Source organism: Lynx canadensis, chromosome A1 (assembly GCF_007474595.2).
Source record: "Lynx canadensis isolate LIC74 chromosome A1, mLynCan4.pri.v2, whole genome shotgun sequence".
Taxonomy (NCBI): Eukaryota; Metazoa; Chordata; class Mammalia; order Carnivora; family Felidae; genus Lynx; species Lynx canadensis.
In genome coordinates this window covers 47719002-47746152 of record NC_044303.2, presented here as the reverse complement: position 1 = coordinate 47746152, position 27151 = coordinate 47719002, and the positions used below count along the sequence as shown (strand labels likewise).

At 39.3% G+C, this 27151-nt stretch overlaps 1 protein-coding gene across 1 annotated transcript; it reads right to left on the bottom strand.

Moving 5' to 3' along the window:
• Positions 1-7137: 7137 nt before the first annotated feature.
• Positions 7138-25947, bottom strand: KLF5 (Kruppel like factor 5). The gene is made up of 4 exons (XM_030311973.1): positions 25614-25947; positions 22370-23243; positions 21301-21360; positions 7138-8931 (listed from the first exon to the last, which is right to left on the bottom strand). The coding sequence occupies exons 1-4, from the start codon at positions 25872-25874 to the stop codon at positions 8753-8755; spliced, it is 1374 nt and encodes a 457-aa protein (XP_030167833.1). The 5' UTR covers positions 25875-25947; the 3' UTR covers positions 7138-8752.
• Positions 25948-27151: the final 1204 nt, after the last annotated feature.

Sequence of the window (27151 nt, the reverse complement as noted above, 5' to 3'; positions counted from 1 at the left end):
ACATAAGAGACTCTTAAATGTGGAAAGCAAACTGAGGGTTACTGGAGGGGTTGTGGGAGGGGGGACAGGCTAAATGGGTAAGGGGCATTAAGGAATCTATTCCTGAAATTATTGTTGCGCTATAAGCTAACTTGGATGTAAATTAAATAAAGTAAAAAAAAAAAAAAATTAAAAAAAATTGTTTAAAAGGAAAAGAAAACAAAGATAAAATACAGCCCCCCAAGAATTTAGAATGTCATGGTTTAATTTTTGTGGAAGTCATTTCTTTATTTTAAACCTTAAAGTTTGAACAGTGTCTTTAAATAAAAGGTGACTTTTTTGCAGTACAATTGAGCATGCTTTTCTTTAAAAGTGAAGACACATATCCCTCAGCCACACAGAAAGTTAGCAGCATTATTTTCATGCTTTCATTTAGATGTCTTCACAAGTAGATCTAAAACAAGTTACTAATCTAATTCACATTGGTGTGGTGGTGATTAATCACTGATTTTTCCAGAGTTGTGATTTCTCAGGTAAACTTTTCTATGTAAACACAGAGTGTATTATTCTCTTTGTTCATTTTAGGGTCAAAGAAGAATAAATATCACCTCATAATTTTTTATCTTTGTTATCTTTCAAGCAAGTAAGTAATTGATGTACTTAACAAGATAAATCATTTACATCCAAAAGATTTCAAAGGTGGCTTTGAATCCTATTATGCAGAGCCCGCATATCCATTATTCAGCAGAGCAATATTGTCAAATACTGCAATTTATAATATTCAAACTTTAAAATGCTCTCATACTGATTCAAGGCATTTCTTACTGTAACACAGAATAAGAGCTTTTCTGGTGAGAATAATTTCTGGTGAGAATTCATGACCAGTGCTTATATTTTTTACTCAGATTTAGATCACCCTAATTTTTTTTAGTCTAACATACTTAAGACTTCTTTTGTGTTTAGGAAGTATTTTTAGATTCTTTTATTTAGTCAATACATATTTAATGAGCATTTACCTTGTGCCAACACCAACGTGGAAAATTCAGTAACATAGGGAAAAATTATTCTTCCCTGTGCCTTTTTTCAAGATAACATCTTCCTATACGTCTCTGTGCTCTATAAATGATAGACCCCAACACTACTGCCTCAATGCAGACTGCTTTGAACCATTTTGTGTAATAAAGAACCTCCAAATATTATTATATTTAAGTCCTTCTGAACTACACTCCAGTTTTCTTTTGTATTGTATGCAGAGCTTCATATTAGAAACCAAGCTTCCTTTCATAAAAACTACCATAGGTGGGCTTGATGCTAGGGGAGGTACAGTCAATCATTCAGAATTATTGAGCTGTTTCCAAAAGAACCATGGAGTATGCATATAATCCTTTCTTATCAACTTATCGTCCTCCTTCCCTCATTTTCCTCCTCTGCTCCCGTTTATTTTTATCAAAATTATGCACAAATATTGTTCTAAATGTTCAATATGAAAAATCAATAATCCCACCTTCCTTCCTTTGGCCATACCCCATCCCTGGAGACATCCACATTCAACCATGTTAGTTGATCCTCAGTGTTTACCTCCATGGTTCTACATGTCTATCTACACTGCCGTCTCTTCAGTTGTACAACTTTTTGTTTTACGTGGAATTAATCATTGTGTGTTTGTGTGTGTGTGGTAAGTTTTTGTTTGGTTTCCTATACACAGATGTCTAATTAAAATCCCAAATCTGCACCAGTTGTCTCAATCAGGAGGCAGCAAACTTCTGTAAAAGAGATAGACTGTAACTACTTTAGATTTTGTAGTTCACATAGTTTCTGTTGTTTATTTTTCCCCAACCCTTTAAAAATGTAAAAACCCCTGTAGCTCACAAGCAGGAAAGAAAACAATTAGGCCTGAAGTTGGATTTGGACTTCAGGCCGTAGTTTGCCACCCTGTGGCCTAAATGTCTTTAAAGGCATTCAGATGTATCCGATGTTCTATTTAATTTCATAATCTTGGAGAAGATTCTTCCAGAGATTTTTTTCACTTGTTCTAACCTAGCTGGTTGCCGTCTGTCTAGTATACAGCCGGGATCCTTTGCTCCCTTCTCACCTCATCCTGAGGGTTCTCCTCCCATCTTATCTATGCACGATCCCATTTCCATTACCCCATGGTCTCTCTTGGTTTATTCCCTCATTTTGGTGAAGTGAAGACTTTTTGAGCAGTAAAAAAGTAAAATTCTTGAGACCTCACATGTCAAAAAAAAAAAAAAAAAACCCAAAACACGTTTTATTCTTTCCTCACACTCGATAGTGTGGCTGGGTATAAAATCCTAGATTAAAAATAATTTCTCAGGGTTCCTGGCTGACTCAGTCGATGGAACATGTGGCTCTTGATCTCAGGGCTATAAGTTCCAGCACCATGTTGGGTATAGAGATTACTTTAAAAAAAAAAAAAAAATTAAATCTTAAAACAAAAAATTCTCTTCAAAATTCTAAAGGCATTTCTTCACTGTCTTACAGATTCCAATGTCACTGATACAAAGTCTGAAGCAATTCAGTTTCCTTTGTATATGACTTTTTCCCTTTCTTTGGGAGTTTTAGGAACTTCTTTTTGGCCCCAAGTTTTGAAATTTCATACTGACGTGGATCTATTTACACTGGTGTGTTAGGGCATCTCAAAAGCCTTTCACTCTTGAAATTCATATCCTTTGGTTGTTAAGGAATTTTCTTGAATTATTTTCTCAGTTTCTAATCCTGTCTCTGTTTCTTCTATTCTTTCTGGAACTTCTGATTAGATAATGAGTCTCTTAGATTGGGACCCTAATTTACTGGTCTTCTTTTACATCTCTTTGTTCAATTATGATTACCTCCTTTCTGCTCCCAGATGATCCATTTTAATTTTGTGTTCTCTGCATGTTATTTAGAATATCCTGTTTCATACTTCTAGTATCTTCTATCCCTGAGGCTATTAACACTACCACTTCTTTTTAAGATGTCACCCACCTTACATAGTCTTGTTCAAATTGCTCTTCTCTGCTTTATCTCTATCTTTCCTATTAGATGGTTTCCTCGGATATCTGGTAGTTCTTGATTGTCTGCTAATATTTTATAGAGAGGGACCAAAGATTGGAAGCTCTGAGCATGTGTGTGAAGTTTCTGTGGGTTTCTGTGAGTAATCTGACAAAGCCATTTTATCGGAGAACTTGGAATTTTCAGTATATTCAGATCTTTCCTACTGGGCTGGTCCATTCTGAAGGCTTTTCCAGCCTCCTGCCTGGAGGATAAAGATGTGTCTCCAGCATCCTGGGAACCAAATGGGGAAGACAAGAGGAACAGGTTCCAGCAACCGATATGCACATTCATTCAATTCTCCCTTTTTCTGTTTGACATTCCTATCCTCAGCTGGGCCTGTTGTCTACTAATGGGGAGACCCTCTGTCTTTACTCTCTCCAGTGAAGAAGCACAGAAACCTCCATACTTCTGCTGGGGTGGAGACTAGTTGGTTACTACAATTCACAGTGTATGCTGGAGTGGAAGTGTAGAGAGACACCAAGGAATTAACAGCTTCTTAGACAAATTGTTAACAATTGTATTTTCGTTTCACTTCCAGAAGTACTCAATGTGATGAATTCCTGAGATCTTTGGGGACTTTTGTGGGGGTTGGAAATGGGTTAGTTCCTGGTTTTCTCCACCACTTTAAGACTTAGCTCTTTCAGTTCGGCTCAGCTTGTTGCCTCTTCTACCTGGCTCTTTCCAGCTCCCATAGGATTGCTGGTGTCTTTATTTCCCTGTTTGTTTGTTTTTTTCTCATAAGTTTCTCCTTGGAGGAAAAAGGCCTTCGTTTTAGTGGGTTTTAGGCGGCTACAAAATGAGATGCATGTGTAATCCACCATTTTTACCTAGAAGTCCATATGTGCGTCTTGGTTTCCTATTAAATTATAGATAGATAGATAGATAGATAGATAGATAGATAGATAGATCATCATTCAAATATCCTCAGTGGCCAAATAGCATTAAGCTTTTACTTTTGATTCAAGAATATTACCATTTCCATGACCCCAAATGCTTTCTTTCATGATGTGATATGAACTGAGAGAAATAGACAAAATAAAGATTACTGGTGTATTAGAAAAAGGAAAATTCTAAGTTTTCATAGAACAAACCCTTCTGATCACACAGAGCTCTCGTGTGATTTATTATGTTTCCTCCCCCTTAATAGTCACTGTTAAAATGAGTATTGCACAATTGCCAGGTTTTGTCACCTGTAACTCTGGTATGAGTAAAGAAATACATAAAATTTAAAAGTCTCCTATTGATTAGTTTAACACTACAGTGAAGAATATAACCAAAGAAGGAATTTGGTCAACTTCAAAGTAGAGACCAGATTTAGTAATGGAGAATAAAGCCCTTCTTTGTTATGTTATGTCCCATGAGTTAATCCAAAGAGCTCTGGTGGGCTTAGTTGAAGATAGGAAAAGGAATCTAGCTAGATTTTGAAGAACATTTTTATGTAGGCAGGCCAGGTCATGCTTATCTAAGGATTCTCTAATTGGATGCCACGAAGAGATGCACTTTACACAAGCCGCAACATAGGAATGAAGACAGAAGGAAGCAAAACCAAACAAGATAACTTGGGGTTAGGGGTGGAGAGAATAAAAACCAACTGCAGTTAAAACTCAGAGCATTACTGACTTGAAATCAAATTACATAATTGCATTCTGGCCAATTGGAACTGGGTGCATTACTCAATCTTGGTCTAGTTGGGGTAGCTTGTTTACCAAGAGACTGGCCAGAATGTGTCTGAAACCAGACATTCACGTAATGGACGTGTTAATGATCAGCAATTAAATTATTTGCAGCTTTGAAAAGTGTGTTAAGCATCGTTATCTAAAATAATTCTCCCCTGAAAATTCACTCATAATATTAAAAAATTCACAGGGCATTGCCTGTTTGCTCATGCTATAATCACAATTTCACAGCCCCACTCCTGATCAAAAATCCAGCACCAATGCTATACCAACAGTGCAACACGAAGAGGAAATTTGGCCAACACTAGATTGATTCAAATGCTCAGGGCTTAAGACAATTCACACAGCACTATAAAGTTATTTTTGGATGTCCGATTTATCAATCAATAAAAGCAGTAAGACAATCTAGGAAGTGGTGTTTCTTCCAAGGATTTGACAATCTGAGGAAGAAAAAACATATGACAGAGGTTGGAAAAAAATTCAAATGCTAAAACATTGCAATGTTTCCAACTAATAAAGCTCCAGGGAGTGTGGCTAATAAAGACTGAAGGGTCCAAGCTCAGCTTTGGCAGACAAGGACTTGGAACAGGTAGCTGGCCTGAGAAAGGGCAGCCTATGAAAAGGGAGAAAAGGTTCAGAGAGGGAAAGCGAACTGCAAACAGCCACGCTCTGTGTTAGGAAGTTAAATACAATGAAGTGCTGGGAACCAAAGCAAGACTGGTTTCTCCTTACTAGAAAACTTCTGCATTCATACAATTCTCAATTACAACTGAATACGGAGACATCTCCGATTTGTTTCTGGACATATGGAATTGTCTCTGCTTCAAGACGCCCGCAGCCTCACTTTCTATCTCAATTTCTAGAAATAAACTTTAAACCAAACAAATTATGTTTTCCCCCTCACGTAAGAATGAAAAGTTCTGGCTAGAGAATGAATTGTGCAGTGTTCTTCAGCTAGATAATACTTGAATGACAGGGAAGAATGAGAAGTCAAGTGATGAGAGGCTGAATAAACTTACGATGCCAAGTTATATAACTGCAATTTTCACTTTAGCTCCGACAACATCAGGGATTTTCCCATTTACTGAACATACGTAATAGTCACATGCATTCATTCCTTCACTTTTCTAAAAATAAACTTTTTATTCAAGAAGTTTGATAGAATTACTGCAAAGATAATACAGAATTCCCGTATACCCCACCACCAGGTTCTCCTGTTAACAGCTTCCATTAGCAGGATACATTTTATCATAATGAACCAATATTGCTGATACATTAAATTCTATACTTCATTCAGACTTCCTCGGTTTTTCCCTAATGTCTTTTTTCTGTTCCAGAATCCCAGTTAGTTTACATTACACTTAAGTCATGTCTCCTCAGGCTTCTTTTGGCTGTGATAATTTCTCATATTTTGTTTTTCAAGACCCTGACAATACTGAGTATTGGTATTTTAAGTAGAACGCATTTAAGTAGAATGCAAAGTTGAGCTTTGTCGATTGGACAGAGGTTACCATGTTTTTAGGAGGAAGACAGCAGAGGCAAAGTTCCATTCTCATCACATCAAATCAAGGGTATGTACTATCAACATGATTCATCACTGTCGAGGTGGACCTTGACCACCAGCCTGAGGGGGTTGGGCGGGTTTCTGCCGCTGCAGTTATTCCGTCTCCCCTCTAGGCCACATTGCCTACTGTGCAACACACACTTAAGGAGTGGGGAGTTATGCTCTACCTCTGAGGGTAAAGTACCTATAAAAATTGATTGGGATTCTGCAGATTTCTTGTTTCCTATTTAATCAGTCATTTACTTCAGTATGAGCTGGTGGCTATTTTATCCTTTGGGTTACAACTCATTCCTTCTTTATATTGTGAGATTTCAATGACTTCCTTACTTTCTGGTGCTGGAAGATGCTCCAGGCACATTTGGTCCATTTCCTAACCTAGTCCTAGAACCAGCCATTTCTAAGAAGCCCCATTTCTTTTTATTCAAGGATGGTATTAAAAACCAAGCCCTTGGTGTGCTTGTTGCTACTGGATTAAATAAACTTCCAGTGATCATTTTCTCTTCTAAAAAGGAAAAAAAAGGTTAAAAGCCCCATTCTTGTTTTATTTTCCCGACAATAAAACCAGCAAATGCAAGTTACCTCTACAGTTTTCAGCTACTGATCTTGAGATTAATGCAGTATGCGTCTGTGTAGTGACCAAAAAAAATCAGCATTCAGGAACCTTATCTCCCTTCACACTTGTAATCATACTTTTAAAACAAATCCGTTTCTTTTGTCTTAAACAAAGGTAGCTTTGGCTCAATGTGGGAATCGGGTTTTTATTGGTATTTTATTGCCCTGATAAGACAGAGCCTTTTCAATAGTTTTGGGAATGGAGTTTGCTTTTTTTGCTATTATGGGTGAAGAAGGAAGGCACGACATGAATCTTTTAGGCACTTTTTATTTTCCAAAAAAAAATTGTCGTTAATATATAAACATCTCATTCTCTCAAAAAATTCTACAACTATACAGCTGTTTGCTCCGTTATTTGCATAGGAAATGACCACAATACAAAAATAAGAGGGGAAAAGAAGCAAAACAGCAACCAATTTATGCTTTTTATGTAGGCGTGTTTCCACGTATAAACATTTTGAAGCCTTACAAAATATTTACACCGTTTGTCATCTATTTACACGTTTTAAGAGCAACTCTTCTAACAAACAAAACTATAATTTATCAAGTTATGAAAATTTTCTAAAAAAACTTACTATATTACCACAAAATAAATAAAGATAAACAATATTTTAAAAACAAAATTAAATTCTCATTTCAATTAAGACCCCTTTTGGCATTTTGCTTATTTATTCTGCCCTTTGGTTAACAGCATCAGCATCACATTTCTATTACATTGCATATATGTAGCACTTGTTTCCTTAAGTTTTCTACATGTCACTTATAATTAAAGGCAGACACTGAGTCAGTATTAACAATGATTAATAACTAAACTGCACTGTAATTTAGGTAAAATTACTGTGTCTCACTGTATATTACATGCAAAATCCACATAAATTGGCATTTAACCACAGTACTGCACGAGCAAACATCTCAGGATATGAAAACTGTATCGTAAATCCAACGCCATGTGAGAGCTACATAAGTCCTTCTTTTTCTAAAACGATACTGTGTTTAGCTTATTGTAAGAGGTTTGACTTTTGTGTATCGTATCTTTGCGCTCTTGAGTTCACAATTCATATAAAATGTCTTTCATATTTAAAATAAACAACCCTATTTTAATCAGTGCATGGAATCTGCTTTAAGTTTATTTGAATGATTATTTCTTCCTCCGAAAGAAATGAATTTGGTAAGGTTTCAAGAGGTAACTTACCACAAATTCTAACTGTAAATGTATTCATGGTTTATTTTCAAACAGATTTATTTATGATTTTCCCCCAAAAGAATCTTAGAAAACTTGTAATAAACCTACAAAGCTGATTTGCATATTTACAAAATTTCGGATAGCAAATAGAGGCAACTCATATAAAAACAAAAAAACCCACATTTGTTCAATGGCTATTTGTGAATCGCCAGGTACGCTGGGGTGCGCACCTCTAAGGAATTACCTAATATTGAAAAAAAACCCTACTCGATGTCAAGTAAAATCTTGACATACAACCCAGCCTTCTTCCTGTGCCTGCCAACCGACTTGTTTACTAAACACTGTCACATTAAATGATGGTGCTTAGGTAGAAACACTGCAAACACACCCTGCAACCCCCACCCCCCTGCCCACGCTGAGATGTGGCTGCCTGTCATGAGATGAGATCTGCTTGAGTAAAGCCATATACATTACAGCAAGCATTCCAGATTCTTAAAAGGACCAAACACTTTGGTATTCATACAATGTATTCCCTGTTTCGTCAAATATACAAAATATACATTTCCAGTTTTTTGTTTTCTTTTTCTTTTTATATATGTAGTTAGGTTTGTCGTTTAAAACTTTGCCAAATGAACTGCACAGCGTCAGTGTGAATTGCATAGGCACGGCGGGCCGCGGCGGGGCTCAGTTCTGGTGCCTCTTCATGTGCAGGGCCAGGTGGTCGGAGCGCGAGAAGCTGCGGTTGCACACCCCGCACTGGAACGGCTTGGCCCCGGTGTGCTTCCGGTAGTGGCGGGTCAGCTCGTCCGAGCGCGCGAACCTCCAGTCACAGCCCTCCCAGGTGCACTTGTACGGCTTTTCACCTGTGACAGGGGACCAAGAGGAGGTGAGGCGGCCTGCTTGCAAGACAAACATCGTAGACAAGGAATCGTAGAGAAGGAACTGCTTTTAAGAATCGTGGTCCAGTCGGGAAGTTCATGAGTTCCATCACGACCTAAACTTCCTCAAGGCCTCGAGTGAGGCGAGTCCCTGTTTGCTAGGAAGGAAGTGTCTGCAGTACCTCTGCGGGATGGCAGAATGGCGACTCTACACGTGCAAGATGAGTGGGTGCTCACCGGTATGTACTGTGCCCGCACATGCAAAGCCACGCGATGACAAGATGAGCGGGGTGGGGGGGGGGGCTGTATCTTTTCTTGTGCGATTACAGTTTCTACACCAACAAACTCAAATTAAATTTGTACAGGACTAATAGCTGTAAGATGGGCCGAGGGAGGAATAAATTTCAAAGCTCCTCAAATCAGCCATACGAGGAACTAAATGTACTACAACTGTGAACCTAAATGTTTCTAAATTAGCCCCGAATGAACTTCACATAAACTAGTCAGCTCCTTTGAACACGGGGCCTCCAAAATGGGCTGCTAATGGGCACTCACTCTTGGAAACTCACTCTAGCACACACACATTCACGGTCTTCCTGTTTTTGTCAGATGAAAGCAAAACAAAGCTAGTAAAATAACACTGAAGTTGAATGGTGTTGAAGCTTTATGCATTTGATATTTAATAAATTCTTCAACCAGATCAGAAAGCCTGATACTGATAACTTCCCTTTGGCGAAGAATCATGAAACTGTAGTAATTCTGACATTCGCTGAAAAATGCACGTATCTGCCCAGTGTCTGTTATATGCCGGGCACTGTCCCGAGTGTTTGGGTTACAATGGTCAACAAAACAAAAATGCCTGGCCTCACGGAGCTTACATGCATGATAGTATTTTAAAAGTCTCTAATCATGCAATCTACCTATTCTTTCACAGCACTCTTTATTTTAGTAAACTGATACATAAGCCACAATCCCTCTGTAATATTCTCAAAGTTGTCTGAAGTGTGCTTGTTGTTAATCTTTCAAATCCACTTAACATTGATAATGTAGTCTCAACTCCCAGTGTAAGAATCAATTAACCTTATTTAACTAAGATCATGTATTTCCCTAAATAAATCCCCAAAACCTAAAAATGTTTCACTGAGCATTAACTAGTAAGTTCCTATATTTATGTTTCATTTTGTTAGAATTTTCTAGGAATTTGCTCGTTTAAGATGAGAGTTTGTGACATACGTTTGCTTATTAAAGTACTACTGTTGGCTTACTGCTCAGTTTTTTTTTTAATGTTTATTTATTTTTGAGAGAGAGCGAGAAAGAGAGAGCAGGGGAGGGGCAGAGAGAGAGGGGGAAATACAGAATCTGAGGCAGGCTCCAGGCTCTGAGCTGTCAGCTGTCAGCATGACCATGAGATCATGACCTGAGCCGAAGCCGGACACTTAACTGATTGAGCCACCCAGGCGCCCCTTACTGCTCAGTTTTATATGGATACCTTCTAAAACTGAATGGTCAAACTCCTCAATTCCTTAAAACATGTTTTTCTTGTGAAAGGGAAGAACCTCAGAGTCACCTTAGTACCACAATGAAGCCCAACAACCTTTCTGTCTTGATTTAGCAGTATCACATTCAGGAAGCTGTAAGATTACTCAACTGAGTCCAAATTTTAAAAGACATTGTCCACATCAACCGAGATTTCCACAGCTTGTGGTTAATATATTTTTGCTGTCATGATAACTACTCTGATTCAAACAAAATCCTAAAGACAAAGAAGAAAGGAAGGGCCAGAATAGTCCTTTGAAATTCGTACCTATTACTTCACAGGAGATTTTTCTTTCAACTCCTATGGCAGACATCCCCAACCCTCCTTTCCTCTCCCCTCTCCTCTGAACCAGGACACAAATACTTAGTTGAACTCCCTGTTTTGTTTACATCCATTTAAAAAATACAAGTCTCAATTCCTACAGTTTTTTCTCATTATAAATTCTAAGAACTTAATCTGATACACTCCAACCTTTTAAGTAACATAATAAACCACTTTCCTCTCAACTTATATTCACATGTATCCTGTATGAAACACAAATGTCTTAATACTAGGAGTAAATCTAGCTATCACTCTTGTAGATGTAAATCAAACAGTAAAAAATAACTTTTTGCACAAGCGTTTATTTTTGTTCCTCTTGAAAAATAAATCACAAAAACAAACATGTTGGTGAAATACTTCACTGTCACTTAATGGAAAGAGAAAGCTAGTTCTGATGTCTGAGGCAAGGAAAAAAATTCCTAAAGTGCCCTAATTTTAAAAGAAATCATTCTAGTCTTTTGCATTTAATAATTAAATCGCAAGAGAACTGAATTTTCAGAGTTTATTTAAGAAACAAGGGACACTAGACTCTTTTTGTTCACTATTTTTATTGGCTATGAAGCAATAAACTGCACCAATATTTTTTAAAGTTTACTTTACTGATTGGTTGAAAAACGGTAGCCATTAAAGTTCCTAAAACATTTGGGGTTTTGCTCTCAATGTATGCACATCTATAGATTATTCAGCCAAGAATACTACCAGTGTCTGGGACATTAGTTATGGGGCCAAGTCTTTACTCTAAAAGCAAGAACAACTATTCCCCACTTGGGGCAGTTTCTATGGGATTTGTTCAAATGTCAACACTGCTCAAGTCAAACATCATAGAGGAAGCTGGTACCCAATTTCTGGCCAAATAGTAGATGTGGGCCTTTCTTCCTCAGCCAGAAACACTATGCACAGTACTTCTGGGAAACCAAACTGACTTCCTTTAAGTTATTTCAACAGGATAGAGCTTTCAAAGGTTTAATTGGATTTTTACAGAATCTCTTTCCAATACCACCAATTTAAAATATTTAGTTAAGCTCTTTCAACATCAACTGTATTTTTAAGTTGTCATGCTGCTAATGTGAAACTTTCCAAAGGCAAAAAGAAAAAAGTGACAAGTTTGAACAGCATGGAAAACAAGCTTCAACTTTATCTCAAAAACAGTATCTTCTCATGCTATTTTAAAATTACCTAGGAGTGTTTTGCTAGGAATCCCTAAACTTCTTAAAAATTGTTCAAGTTAAACATGCATACTCTATCATCTGGACTGATGAAGCCAATCAATATATTTCATAAAAATGTTAAGCAAAAGCATGACCAGTAAAAGTAGGGAACGGGCACAAACACCGCTTGAGTGCAAACTCCAGAGTCGGGTATTTCTCATTATGTCACTCAATCGTCACAATAACTCCATGAGGTAAGAAGTGACACAATGCGTTCCAGATTAGGAATCTGGGCCTACCTCTTTTCCTTACTGTCCTACTTAAATCCTCCAGGAATAAACACCAATACACTCTACACGAACAATTTAAGGAATACATATTGTTCAAATTTATTTAAAGATTCTAGAGCCACTTGAGAAGGTCAGTCAAGGAATGGCTTAATGGACTCAGAGCAGGCCTTCAGCTGCAGAAGGTGAGCACAAGGCATACTCTGGCTGAGCCAGCCCTCAGTGGAGGCCCACCTTTCAGGATCAGTGGGGGTCTCACAAACTGTTCTGACAATGCCCAAATATCACCTAATGATGGTTTCCCTTTACCCCAGGCTAAACAAATTTCAAGGGGTTCGCAGAACATGTTTACAGCGTATTTGAAATCTTCAGCGATGGACTAAAAAAAAAAATCTTATTTTTTTTCCTCTGATAAACAGATAAAATAGGACTTTGGAACCTGCCACAACAGAATGGGAGGTTTCTCTGCTTTGCTGAACATATTCAATAGATTCATACCAAGGCCTTTCCCTAGAATGTTCCACACAGACTCTAACAAAAGAAATATATCACAAATGGAAATATTTCTCAGAATGGCTACTTTAGGTAACTTTTTAAAAAGTTTGTTACAGCGGGGCACCTGGGTGGCTCAGTCGGTTAAGCGCCCGACTTCGGCTCAGGTCATGATCTCACGGTCCCGGAGTTCGAGCCCCGTGTTGGGCTCTGTGCTGCCAGCTCAGAGCCTGGCACCTGTTTCAGATTCTGTGTCTCCCTCTCTCTGACCCTCCCCTGTTCGTTCATGCTCTGTCTCTCCCTGTCTCAAAAATAAATAAAATGTTTAAAAAAAAGTTTTGTTACAGCAAATTTGCACATCTGGTCTCCTTCCTGGTAACTAAAAATAATTCTATCTATCAACTATTATCTGATAGAGACTAAAACCCATCAGGATTAAAATGTTTAGTAAATGAGAGTGTAGCTTGTACTAAATGACTTGAAAAAAACAAATAGGACTTAATCTTTTGATTTTCTCCTGTTAAAAACAAAAACAAAAACAAAAAACAGTCTCTGAACTCAAAGAACTTAAAATCCATTTCCCATTCTGAGAAACAAAACAATGCAAAGTGGAATAAATTATTTCAATAGTCTGTATTTAATCTTTTTTCTTAATCTTAATTCTTAGAATGTAGTTCTTAAAAGTTCAAATCAGCTCCTATTTCAGAAGGAAAATGTTTTTATGCAACTTAATATTTTTAGACACTTAAAGAATTTAGTCTGAAACAGTCTATATATATTCTAATACAAGTTAAAAAAGAGGAAACGGGCTCCTGGGTGGCTCAGTTGGTTAAGCGGCCTTCAGCTCAGGTCACGATCTCACAGTTTGTGAGTTTGAGCCCCGCATCGGGCTCTGTGCTGACAGCTTGGAGCCCAGAGCCTGCTTCAGATTCTGTGTCACCCCCTCTCTCTCTGCCCCTCCCTTGCTCACACTCTGTCTGTCTCTCTCTTTCTCAAAAATAAACAAACATTAAAAAAATTATTCAAAAAAGAGGAAACAATCACAATATTAAATTCATGGGGAAAATATTCAATATCTAAAAAAGATAAGGTAGGATGATTTGGGCTCGTTAATTCATGTTTTCATATATCTTTGCCAGTAATTTTCCATTTAAAAAATCTTTTTGTTAAAGCTCACTGTAGCACATCTCCTACACTTGGAATAGAAGGGTAAACAGTTCACTTCAGAGATTAGTATTATTTGTGTTTGCAAAATGCATCTAGTATTTACTAGATATAGTATCCCTGTCAATAATCTATCCACTTTTAGGAAACTGATTAAAGGATATTAAAATTAAGAAATTCCCTTATCCCTGCCAGTCAATTTGCAGTCAGTTCACACATTTACCCCTTTCCTTATAATCTGATTCATCTTAACCCTTCCAGAAAACCTCTGAACAGTCCAGGAGAGATCATTCCACTTCTGTCTATCCCCATCACCACTTACATTTGTTTTGAATGCCTCATTTGCACTTATACATATATCTGTGTAAGAGGGTTCAAACAGCTGTGTTTTGCCTCCTAAACTAGCTTTGGAAGTTCCTCTAGGGCAGAGAGGATCTTCTATTCCAGCTGCAATGCCACACTTCTCATAGGCATCTTTGGAACAATCACGTCTGGCCCAAGTCTGACCAACTCTGATATTTCCATTAACAAAAAGGAGGGAAGGCATAAGAGACAGGAGAGGATCTGGTGTGAGTCTACCAGATTGTCTCCTTCCCCTCTACTTTGAGCAGGGCTTTTCCTGGTTCTGTTCTGCCTAGAACCGCTGAGGACAATCTCACTAAATGTATGCCTAGGTGAGAACCATGCTTTTAGGCAGGACATGTTCAGAATCCACTAAGCACAGGGTCCATTTATTATCCATCACATAAAGTGTAGAAGAATAAACAAACTACATAAACAAGTTTTCTTTGACAGAATTGGACTAGATTTGATGAAAAACTAAGCAGTTGTGAAGCTCCTACTGCTGGTCAAACAGCAAAGGGACTACTGGGGCCAAAGAACAGTGACCTGCCAAACCCAAAGGGGGACAGGATGGGGATACATTTGCAGTCTATCTCCTTACTGAGTGAATCTCTGGGCTCCTAAGTTTCTGCCACTTCTCCTAAGGGTTCCTGACAAAAACAATGGAAAAATCCTTCCTCATTAATAGTGTTAATGAAATACCAGTTCTTGAGTTTGATAAAAAGACAACACTCAGATTCACTTTCTTGTAGTAAGAACCCAAACTGAATTTTTTAAAAACCTGTGAAAAGGGTTTACCTTTTCTTTTTCAACCAAAATAGAAAACTTCTGTATTTTCATTTTTCTAGCACCGAAGGAGTACTAGATATTCTCTTCTCTAGTTGGCACTATGGTTACCTTAAGAATTCTCCCAGCTCTTAAAGGTTTTTATTTATAAAGCAGTCAAAAAGAAACATTCTGCTGCCTAGATATTTTTTAATGAAGTTACCTGAGATATACTTCTTCTAAAAGAGTTTAACTCCCCCTAATCAGAGTTAAAGATCCTTGAATATAAATAATACAAGCTGACAGAATAGGAATGCTGCTACAGTGATACTTTTACTAAAGTAGGACAATACTTTGGTTTCTAATCTTCCACCAGAAAAAAATGTAGGTCATCAAGTAAACAGCTACTACATTCTATAGAACTAAAAATATCTACTGGTGTAAAAATCTTGGATGATTAAATTATTACTTAAAAAAAAATTACATTCTACCTTCACAGCTGATTATTTCTATCTCAGCTTCAGCAATTCCATTTAACCTGCTTATGAACTATCTCCTCCCACTAGTTTATAAGAACAAAAGGGAAGAAAAGATTCTCTTTGGATTCTCCACAAGATCAGTCAAAATGTTTGCTTAATCAAATTTTACTTCTTAACCTTCGATAAGCTTTATCATCTCAAAACAATGCTTAATCAATTTCCTATGTAAATGTTTTTCAGATGAAAGAACAAGTCCTAGAAGCAAAGTTTAATCTTCCCAGTGAGTAATTAAAAAGAAATTGTTTCTAAGCTTTCACACTCATAAATACCTTTCCAGGGGTCTAAACTAGCAAGCCTCTTAAGCCACTACTTTTCTTATATAAGCTTGAAATCATCAATATAGAAAATAAATCTCAAAGCTGCAAATAAAAATAATTTAAGAATTTTAACTAGTAACATCTGACACAAGCTAAATGTGACACTTTTTCCTGCATATTTTTCAAATACAGACTCAAAAAATCCATTGGATACTAAATAATTTCATCCTGCACAACTTTTCCACCTCTAACAACACAGGTTACCAGGTTACACACCAACGTACTGATCTCTAGATCCAAACTGCATGATGTCAATTAAGGCCATCTATCGGATCTAACTAGCTACCTACAGCAAGAGGGAGAGAGACTTAGTGCTGATTTTAGCTCTAAATAATTTTCTAAGGAAGTGAAATTGTTCCTATATGTTTTTTAAAGCCTTTCACTCCCTTCCACAATTCCACAAAAAGGGAGTAACTCGTGTTTGGAACATTTTGAATGTTTCTTTTAGTCGCAAAATACCACAAATGAAAATTATTGTCAACCTTGTCGATATTTTTAGATGCAAATCTATACCTAATACATTAAATAGATAATAAGTGTAGAATAAAGACCTAGATAGAAAATTAAAGTTTTACATCAGGGCTTTTTAGTACCTAAACTGAAACTAAAATCATCTCGGGCAGAGATTATAGCTTTAAAGTATACACAGTAACACCTTAACATAAATGTCATTAGGAAATAAAGTGTTCCACACAAGCAGGTAAGGCACAACATAGGGATTACCCCCTTAAAATGAGGCTTGGGCTAAAAATCTTTCCAAAACTTACTGTGGAATTCTTTCTTAATTAAACAAAGCACCCCAAACACAGCCCACTGTAAAATGCAGTACGGACAGTACCATGCTTCACTGAGCCCAGTTTGTGTTCCTACGTTATTGTAGGTTTCCATTTTCTTTTGTGGGGGTGCTTCCAATTGTCCTTTTCTTGTCGACTCTTGGCAAGCCGTTCTGAGATTTGGTGCCCACGAAAAGGCCTATGTATACAGTCTCGGTCTAAGGGATACCTGAGCCAAGCCTGGGTGCTGCTCAAAGACTTTCTCTGTACAACTGCTCATTTTCTGTCCTGTTCCAGATAGCTGAGACTGATAAATGATCTAAAAAATGTTGCCATACCCTAATTTCCCAACCACTGCAGCATATTCGTTAGGGTTCAGAACATATCCACACATGTAACTAAAAGCCACTAGGATTTCAAACATCTGTATTGAGTTCACAATTTTTCAGAACTTTTTTCTTTGGAGAATAGCACTTTTTACTAAACCATAAACACCATTTTCAAAGAAATTTCCAAACTCGATGTAAAAGCAATATTTATAGGCATACCAATAAACCAGTAGCAGTCACCAGAAAATTTTTCAATTTCTTGCAAATTTTTCTTTGTACCTACAGCCTTAATTTTTTTTCCTATACATTTTACCTTTTTTGGCCCCAAGCCTGTGCTCAGAATTACTTTAAATCTTCATTATGAAATTAAAGATAGCAAAGTATATGAGCAGAAACAACTATCCTGCTGGTTACAGATTATTCTATTTGATTCAAGAGTCAGTTAAACAATCATGCTGATTTGTAAGGGCAAAGTGATATGTGAATCTTTTCTTTAAAAGGTGGTCAGGAGCAACTTTTAAATGATGGCAATGGGTATAGCCCCTTGATGTATGTATACATCAAAAGGCATATACAAATTTCAGTAGAATGCCCACATTTAAATGCTTTTAAAAAGTACAATATACCACTTGACACTTGCCTAGAAGCAGCCATAATTATTTCGAACCAGAGGCACCATATAATACACATGCATTACAAGTAACACAAACCCCTTAAGGGGTACCTCTATAGACCTGGAAGTATGTTATATGTACATATAACATGTTTTTAAGTGAAACAGAACTAGTCCCTAGAATACAGGCAAGTACATTTCAGGTACTGTGTAACCATGCAAAGATGCACCTCTGTATTACTCACATATTCTTTATGAATACAGAAATCAAAGTATGTGAACTCAGAAAAACTTGAATGCTATGGGTCTTTGCTGGTAACTTCTACTTTCATCCTGAATTTTTTAATAAAGGTCTTGTTTGGGGGCATCTGAGTGGCTCAGTCAGTATAGCGTCTGACTTTGGCTCGGGTCATGATCTTGCAGTTTGTGAGTTCAAGCCCCATGTCAGGCTCTCTGCTGTCAGCTCGGGGCCTAGAGCCCACTTCGGATTCTGTGTCTGTCTCTACCTTTTCCCTTCTGGTTCTCTGTCTGTCTCTCTCTCTCTCAAAAATAAACATTAAAAAAAATAAAAAAATAAAAAAGGTCTTGATTTGCAAAGACCATTTCCTTATGTTCAATTTGCAAGTTAAGAAGCATTTACTGTCTAAAAATCCAGAATAAGTAATTAAATAGAACTCAGATGTAGTTTGTTTTAATTGCTTAAATCATTTTTACAACATAAGGTAACTTGACATTTTAAAGCAATTACAATTATATTCCAAAGAAATGCTATGGTGCTTTTCACATTCTGCCTGCAAAATGGCAATCATTTAAAAAGTAATTTCTATATCAAATACCAGATCTATCCCATATAGACTATTTTAAAAATCTCCTAAGAAATTGTCCAGGGCAGGGTCGGGAGGGGGGTGCAGCAGGGGGCGTGTAACAAAAAAACCCACAAAAGGTATTATATAAAATAAGTTATTTAGAAATACCCGGGCCTTGGGGCGCCTGGGTGGCTCAGTTGGTTGAGCATATGACTTTGGCTCAGGTCATGATCTCACATTTTCTGAGTTCGAGCTCCATGTCGGGCTCTGTGCTGTCAGCTCAGAGCAAGGAGCCTGTTTTGGCTTCTGTGTCTCCCTCTCCCTCTGCCCCTCCCCAGCTTGCACTCTGTCTCTCTCTCAAAAATATATAAACACTAAAAAGAAAAGAGAAAAGGAAGGAAGGAAGGAAGGAAGGAAGGAAGGACAGAAAGACGAAGGAATGAAGGAAGGAAGGAAGGAAGGAAGGAAGGAGGAAAGAAAGAAAGAAAGAAAGGAAGAAAGAAGGAAGAAAGAAAAAGACAAGAAAGACAGAAAGAAAGAAAAAGACAGAAAGAAAGAAAGAAAGAAAGAAAGAAAGAAAGAAAGAAAGAAAGAAAGAAAGAAAGAAGAAAGAAAAGAAAAGACGAGGGCCTTAAAAGGAAGAAGAAAAAAAACAAGAATTTTCTGGCTTCAGATACATTCATTAAAAAACAAGCAAGGCAGGGAGGATGCAATGAGAGAGCACAGGTAATTTTAAAAGACATTGTCTAGAAACTAGAAATGAGGAGAAAACAACCTCAATGCTCTATGATTACCCAAGAACGGGTTTAGCCAGATGAACAAGTCTACTACAAACCCTCCCCAAGGCATTTGAGAAACTATCAAACAAAACTTTATTAAACTGGATTACATGGTCTCATTCATTAGATGTCGATGGCCACGCATTTATGATCAGGTGAGCATGGGACCCTAACTAGGCCTGGGTCCTCTTTTTTAGTTTGATTTTATTAGTAAGGGCATTGTTAAGACAGCTCGCTATTAAATTTCTTTGCCAGCAGGTCAAGTTCCAGAATCCCAGCTATAAGCATTCCGAGCACTAAACCCTGACAAGGGTTGTAAGGCCATTCAGATACGCTAGGACTACATCCCTGCAATAAGCAGTTGATTACAGCATGATATGCAATTGCACTCCTTTTATTAGGAGACTTTAACCTCATGAAAAACACATTCCCTCCTTCCTATCTCCCATTTCAAGGACTTTCAAAGAAGAAAAAAACAGTAGTTCAAATGTCTCAAATTTATTTCCATTTCCCATGAATCAAAATCCAGATAAAAATTCATTTTCAATGTTTCCTTCTCTAATATAATATTTATTCTATAAGTGGCTATTTTAATATTTCTATATGGAATGTTTTCTTGGCCATCATTTGCATTTGAAAACTTCAGACTGAGTTTATTATAAGCTTGATGGCTATTTGTTGAACTATAAATATAATTTCTACTCTGAGCTGTTTATGTAGGGTTTTCCCTTTTATATAACCACCTTGTCTATATCTAAAAACTTCAGGCCAAAACCACCCATTCATTTCATTGATAAACACCATGAGATGTCTTTTCTTTAAAAGCAATTTCTCAGAAAGTCCTGGAATCTACAGTTGTTGCCAACACTATTTAGATTTTAATAAGTACTGTTTATCACTGAGATATCAAGTAATACTTCCTTACATGCATACAAAATGTCTGCAGCCATATTCCTCCCAGTCCTGTATCTCAGCACTGACCTTTGTTCAAAGGCTTTTACTTTTTAATGCAGCAGTTAGAGATAACTACTTCATTTATCAAAACTCAATTTCCATAGTAACATCTAGCCTGGGGAGATTCAAGTCCTCTCACACTAATCCAACGACCCATTCAAAGGAACTGTTGAATACTTTGGTTTCCATAGCAATGATGGAATAAAACATTTTGCTAGGTCATTGCTTTTATTAGCAAACTTATTCTTTGAACTTTAGGTAAGGCTGAATTTACTGAGAGAACAAAATAACAATCATTTTGTATAAGTTCTTTCCTTCAGGGTTGGCCTTTTCAGAAAACCACAAATAGTTAATCACCTATATATTTGAAAACATTTTGGGTATTTGGAAGCTTTTTAAGCATGCCATGTAGTTTTGTCCTAAAATGGGTTCTAAAATACAGTTTTAAAATTAAAAAGCACTTAAAAGTGATTGTATAGGCCCGACAAAACAAACATTTATAAAATTAAAGTGACTAAGCTTAAGAGCACATTCTAAACAAGGATGAAATATAAGCCAGAATAAAGACACAGTCCCAAATACCTCAAATATGGGCTGGCACAGGGTGCAGAAGAACTTTTAAACCATGACCCCATCTTTGCCTGGCTTTAATACTCTGCAGTTTCTGCCCTACCTTTCATTCATCAACCACAGAAAACAAGCTAAACAAAAACTTCAGGTTAAAGGTGAAATTAAAGACACTGTATTAAGCAGTTATGCTTCACGTGCTAAATGGAAAAGTTTTTAGCATTGAATATAGCTTAGGGAACTATACGGAACTATATAGCTTATGGACTGCTTTGTTATGGAGGAAAGAAAATGAGTTACATTTTTTTCCTTCAAGACAGGAATAGCAGTGCCATTAAAGTTTTAAAATCCATTAGTAAACATCATTGTTTACGTTTTCAGGTAATTAATTCTACGTGAGGTGACAGGGCAAGGCCTTGCTAAGGGAACATCAGCCTTCCTGGAACCAGACTTTTCTTCGTGGAACTGAATTCTGAGCCAAGCCAGTGCTGAAAAGGTAGGCCATTAAAAAATAAAAGTTGACAGAAGAAAGAAGAGATCAAACACGTGTTGGCTTTTAAAAGGATGAATACCACTTACACTATTTACACAACTCACAGAATTAACAAGAAAATTACATACCAGTATGAGTCCTCAGGTGAGCTTTTAAATGAGAAGACTTTGTATAAACTTTTGTGCAGCCTGAAATAAAGGAGAGAAAGAACAGCTTGTCATTTCGGAGATCCTTTTGAAATCTTTACATTTGATGATTCAGTGTTTAAAATCTGGCTTTAAAGAAGAAATCTCTCATGCTAGAAGATATTTGAAGCGTCAGTTTTAAAAGAAGTTTTCAAGAGTGCTCCCCTGTTACCTTATTAAAGGTATAAAGTGATTTACTTTATGTACCACTTTAACAGGAAGAGCAGATAATCAAGTGAGCTACACATGGGAAATTTTTGTTTATATTACAGTAGGTGCTTTATACTAGTAACATATACTTCAGCGATTTAAAAACTTTTAATGGCTCTAGAGCAGACAATGTTAAACCATTATCCAAGATGACTGCAATTTTCTGTACTACTACATTTCTTGTTTTTTCATTTAGTATATCATGCTGTATTGTGTACCATGGTCAATAAATTATACCCTGTATTAACCATAAACTAGCTTATGCCAGCAACTTGTAGATAAAGTCACTACCATCATCAATTTATGTTTTGGGCCACATCTCATTCAAGAACAAGCGTACGCTCATATGCTAACAGAACCATCCTTAAATCAGTTCTGTAGAGAGTCCTGTAAACTGCCATCATGAGAGCAGCCTATTCATTCCCCACTTCATTACCATGCTTTATTTTCTCAACTTAATCTCTTTTCAGGGAACTTAATTTAGAATTGAAATTCCAATTCAGGTGTTTAAACAAAGGAACTCTGGCCTAACTCAAAATGCAAAATTTTGTTTAATATTAAAAATAAAGAAGTCCAAAGTAACTTTTTTCCAGAATATCCTAGCCACTTCTTAATACGTAAAAACAAGCAACAGACAAACAGTTACATCCTAGGGTACAGTACAGAGACTGAGATAGGAAAAGGACAAAGTAGGTGATTTTTTCAGTGTCAACCACTACTTTATGTAAATTTAAAACCTGAGGTTACGGGTGCACACAAGGCATACGTATTGATGCTTCAACCAGGTAAAAAAGTCACATACCAGGGTAATCGCAGTAGTGGATGCGTCGTTTCTCCAAATCAGGGTTACTCCTTCTATTGTATCTGACAGGCTGGATGCTTTGCGAGTTAACTGGCAGGGTGGCCGGTAAATTTGGATTGTGAATTGCCAGTTTAGAAGCAATTGTAGCAGCATAGGATGGAGGTGGGGTCAAATTCTGGAGCATCTCTGCTTGTCTATCTGGACTTCCAGGTTCTGAGCTTGGTGGTGACGGGGGAAAGTAAGTGGCCTGCTGTGGAAGAAACTGACTTGGCATTGTGTATGTGCAAGGGGGCATGCCCTGGAATTGTTTCATCGCAGTCTGCGGAACAGCAGAGGTGTGTGTGTTAAGGCCTGCCATGGCGGCTGACATAGAAACATTAAGAGTGTCCATTACTGCTGTCTGGTTTGTAGAACTGGGCATATCTAGATCCGGGGTGTTCAGTAGCTGGTACAAGTGGCCCTGCTGGGGAGGGACAGAAAGATGAAGATCTGGTGTAGGAAGTTCTTGTTTGATGAAAATATTGTTCACCTCTGGAGCTGCGGTCTGGTGGGAGCTGAATATACTGGTGAACTCAGGGAGGGCCTGGGTCGGGGCCGGAGGAGGGGCGGTCGTTTCACTCTGGTGGCTGAAAATGGTAACAGGTTCTGTCTTGATGTGTGTTACGCACGGTCTCTGGGATTTGTAGAGGCCAGTTCTCAGGTGAGTGATGTCAGGGAGGAAGACGTTCATGTTGATACTGTAAGGTAACCCTTCACTGTCAGTGAAGAACTGGTCTACGACTGAGGCACTGTCTCGTCTATACTTTTTATGCTCTGGAATTATAGAAACTGGAGGAAGCTGAGGTGTCAGATACTTCTCCATCTCACATCGTGTCTAGAAAAGAAGAGATACAAACATGCATAATCCACCTAATTCATCATCCGAGTAAGGACAAACTTAACCAAAAATCCCAACAATACCTGTGAGAAGTACTAGGGCACACTCCTTGGTGTTGCCTACAAACATATCAGGTTTATTTGTCAGTTGTGTAAGAACTGGCTTACGGAAGCCTCATGAAATTCTCTACAACATGTATTTGGTAAAATCGCTCCCACAATCAGCCCCGGACAATAAGTGAAAGAGGCAAATCAAGGGAAAAAAAAAAGGCAAACAGAAAACATGTTCCTTTCTAATGAATAATAAAGTGTACTTTTTTATAACTCACATACGAGCAGGGTTCCCTGCCCCATTACAATTGAGTTTGCAACTTAAGTACAGTATTGTAATATTGCCAAACCACCTCAACTCTGTTCATGCCATATTTATATTAATATAGGTATGTTTAAACAAAACCTAAGCAAACCAACCTTAAAAATAATATTGCAAAGTTCTGTTTTGTTTGGATAGATATTGTTAAAATAGCTAATATAAAACATACTCCTTGGCTATTTCAGGGCCTTTTCTCATTTATAGGTCACTGGAAACTAAAATACGAAGTCTTGAGCAAAACACCGTATCCACTGAAAGAACAAAACTTCACTTTCAACATTTGATCTAAATGTTGATTTTAATCAGCAGATTCTGTAATTGGTTAATATGATAATGAAATGTTCCTATTCATATCCCTATCTAAAACAGATCTTTAATTACCTAGGGGAAAATCACTCCCTTGGTAGAGTGGTGCTAAGGCGCCCGTGGGTGGGGAGAGGCTGCTGTATCACTAGCACAGTCATCAGCAAAACATTTATCACGTCCTCCTCAGTGGGCCAATGTTACATTCCCCCCTACTCTGTAAAAAGCTCAATCATCCCTCATCCTCTTGGTGTCTCTTAAGCAGAAAAGTGACAAACCTGAAATAACCAAACCGGTTCCAAGTGGTGATTTTTTAAGGACATAATCCAGCTTGTCTCACCCAGTCTTTTTACAGCTATCTTCTATTCTAGTATAACAAAGTTCATTTTTATTTTAATCTTTCAACATTCAAAGGTAAATTTTAAGAGAAAAAAAATCCACCAATTAAATGGCTCATCCAACTGAACTATTAACCATGGCATTATATACATATATATACACATACACAAATATATATATATATATATATATATATATATATATATATATATATGCTACTACTTAATTTCAAAAGCGTTTCATATCGGGCTTGGTATCATTCGGTGCGGATGCAGACTGGGTTTCCCAGATACACGCGATTTAAAAATAAAAATTAACGCTCTAGTCATGTGAGTCACATCTCTGACAAATGCCACTGCCCGTTCACAGCACGACGACGCTCGCAGCCCACCCGGAGCAGGAGCTGGGCAGCAAATACGCAATATACCAAGGGGCTATTAAATGAAGCGTCTCGAAATAAACCGAACTAAACCCTTTCGTGCACTTCGCTCCCGTGGTGGTTAGTGGTTTCTGATTTTAGCTCTTCCAGCTGTTTGCATGTGGGTATGTTTCCAATTTTTTTTTTTTTCCTTGGGACAGGCTAAAAGTCCCGGGAAGTTTTTTCTGGGCTATATGACTCCCTGCGTGGGCGAAAGAAACAGGCGGTTGCTCTAATTCGGCTGCCGGGCAAGTGTAAAAGCCAACTGCCAGCTTTCAACGCGGCTCCGGGAGGAAATTTACGCGCACATGAAGAAAACAACACCCCCGGTCTTTTTTGGTCTTTCTTTTTAAGGAAAAATAAGCGCTCCAATACGACCTTAGCGTTTCTAACTCTCGGTTCCCAAAGGCAGCCCCGAGATCGCCTCTAAAGCAGGCTGAGCCAAGAGACATGAAACTAGCACCCCGAGGCGCCTCTCTCCGGCACCCCGATTTGCGTTTACACCTAACCCGAGACGACGGTGGGGGGGGACATCCGAGGGCAGGACACTGAGCGGGGGGGAGGGGGGCTTTAAGGTGAAAGGCGGGAGTTAAGTAAGGTTGGACGTGAGGTGCGAGGTCTCATCCCCCAAACTAAGAAACACTAAGGTGCATGTGAGCACCCGTCCCCCTCTACCCTTTCCTCGCACCGACCCGCCTGGGGAGACTCATCTGGGACACCCCTCCCTCTTCCGGTCCCCCCACTTTGTCCCTGCGGATTGTGAGTGCCCAGGCCAGGACGGCAGGGCGGGGAGGGGCTGCCCACCCAGCTCCGGCTCCCGGAGCGCCCCGACGCACGCCCCAGCCTGGAGCGGCCCCTGTCGCCCGCGCGTCGCAGCGGCGGGACACGCCCGAGCTCCGGGAGGGGGGCGGAGGGAGGGGAGCGGCTCTCCCTACCTGGACCAGCTCCTCGGGGGGCAGCCGCGGGCCCGCGGCGGGCGGCGGCGCCGGCTGCGGCGGCTGCGGGGGCGCGGACTGCGCCTGCGGGTGGTGGTGCGGGTGCTTCAGCTCCTCGCCGGGGAAGAGCGCCGCGTCGCGGGCCGGGTTCGCGGCGCCCAGCACGGGCTTGAGCTGCGCGAACACAGGCTCGTCCTGCGGGGCCGGCGGCTGGGGTACGGGTCCCAGGCGGGCGCTCATGGTCAGCACCCGCGTGGCCATTGGCACTCAAGGGGGCGACTCCGGGCGCGGGACGTGGGTCGGGCGCGCTTCCCACCTCGCCCACGCTGACTCGGGCCGGCGAGCTCGGCGCGGGGCCGCTGGCGGAGAAGGGGAGGCTCCGGGTGGACCCCCTTAGCCAACAGCAGGCGCGGTTTTCGAAGGCGCGCACGAAAAGCAAAACTCTTCCGCTCCGCCACGCGTAAACGCCAACGTCCTCCAGGCGGCCACTTTCTCCCGCCCCGCCCCGCCGCGCTTTCTCACTCGCCGGAGCCCACTCCCGCCACCGCCGGTCTCCGCGAGCGAGCTGCGAGCGCGCGTACCTGCCCCGCGACTACTGACACTTGACGCCCGCCTCTATTTTACCCAACTCCGGGGGGGCGGGTCCAGCCAGCCTGATTGGCAGCGTTGCGGCGAATCCCGAAGCCTCGAGGCCGGCCGGGCCGGAGTGGCTAGCCTATGAGAAAAGGGAAGCTCGCCCAGGGCCCCGCCTTTGCCGGGTTGACCCGCCCTCTCGGGCCACGAGCTTTCGCGCGCAGGGCGGCCGCGCAGTTTGTACACAACTTCTCTGACAGATTGGGCTGACTGAGCCGGGGGCGGAGGAAAGGAGAGAAGCGAGTGGAATCTAGGAAGAGAGGGAATTAGGGTGGAGACGTGGAGGGAGATCTCCTCGGACTGTTCTCTGCCAGGATTAGGGAGAAAAAGAGTTTTGCACGTCTTAGGTGTTGTGCAAGGACCTGAAACTCAAAGGCTGAAACCCAAAAGGCAGATAGGTGGGGGCGCCAAGGGTTTTAGAGACTTATTTCATGAGTGTGTATTTTTAAATATACAAAATGTACTTTTCTTTAGCGGAAAACTAGGGGCGGTGTGATAAACAAATTTAAAAACAGCCCTTGTCTCTGTGTATCTTTAGTAGTGAATATGTCCATTTAGCAAAGCAAATCCGGAATGTCCTAAATAAAAGGTGTAATGGCAAGTATTTTTTTTTTAAGCCTTTGCATAAAAGCTTGTTTTTCCCTACAGTATTTAAACGGTTAGAAGAAGTTTGTACACATTTTACCTCGTATCTGTATGGAGAGGAGGGGGATGAGCCATAGGGATTTTGAAGTTTTTAATATTTACGCTTTTGTAAATATTCCAGCAGAAGCATGGAATCTAATTTAAGCACTAACGACTGACTAGATCAAATGTATTTAAATAGTGATTACATCTTTGACTTGTTGCTAGCACTTTATGTTCAAAAAAATGCAGTTTAATATTTACCAAACAAAAACGTAGCA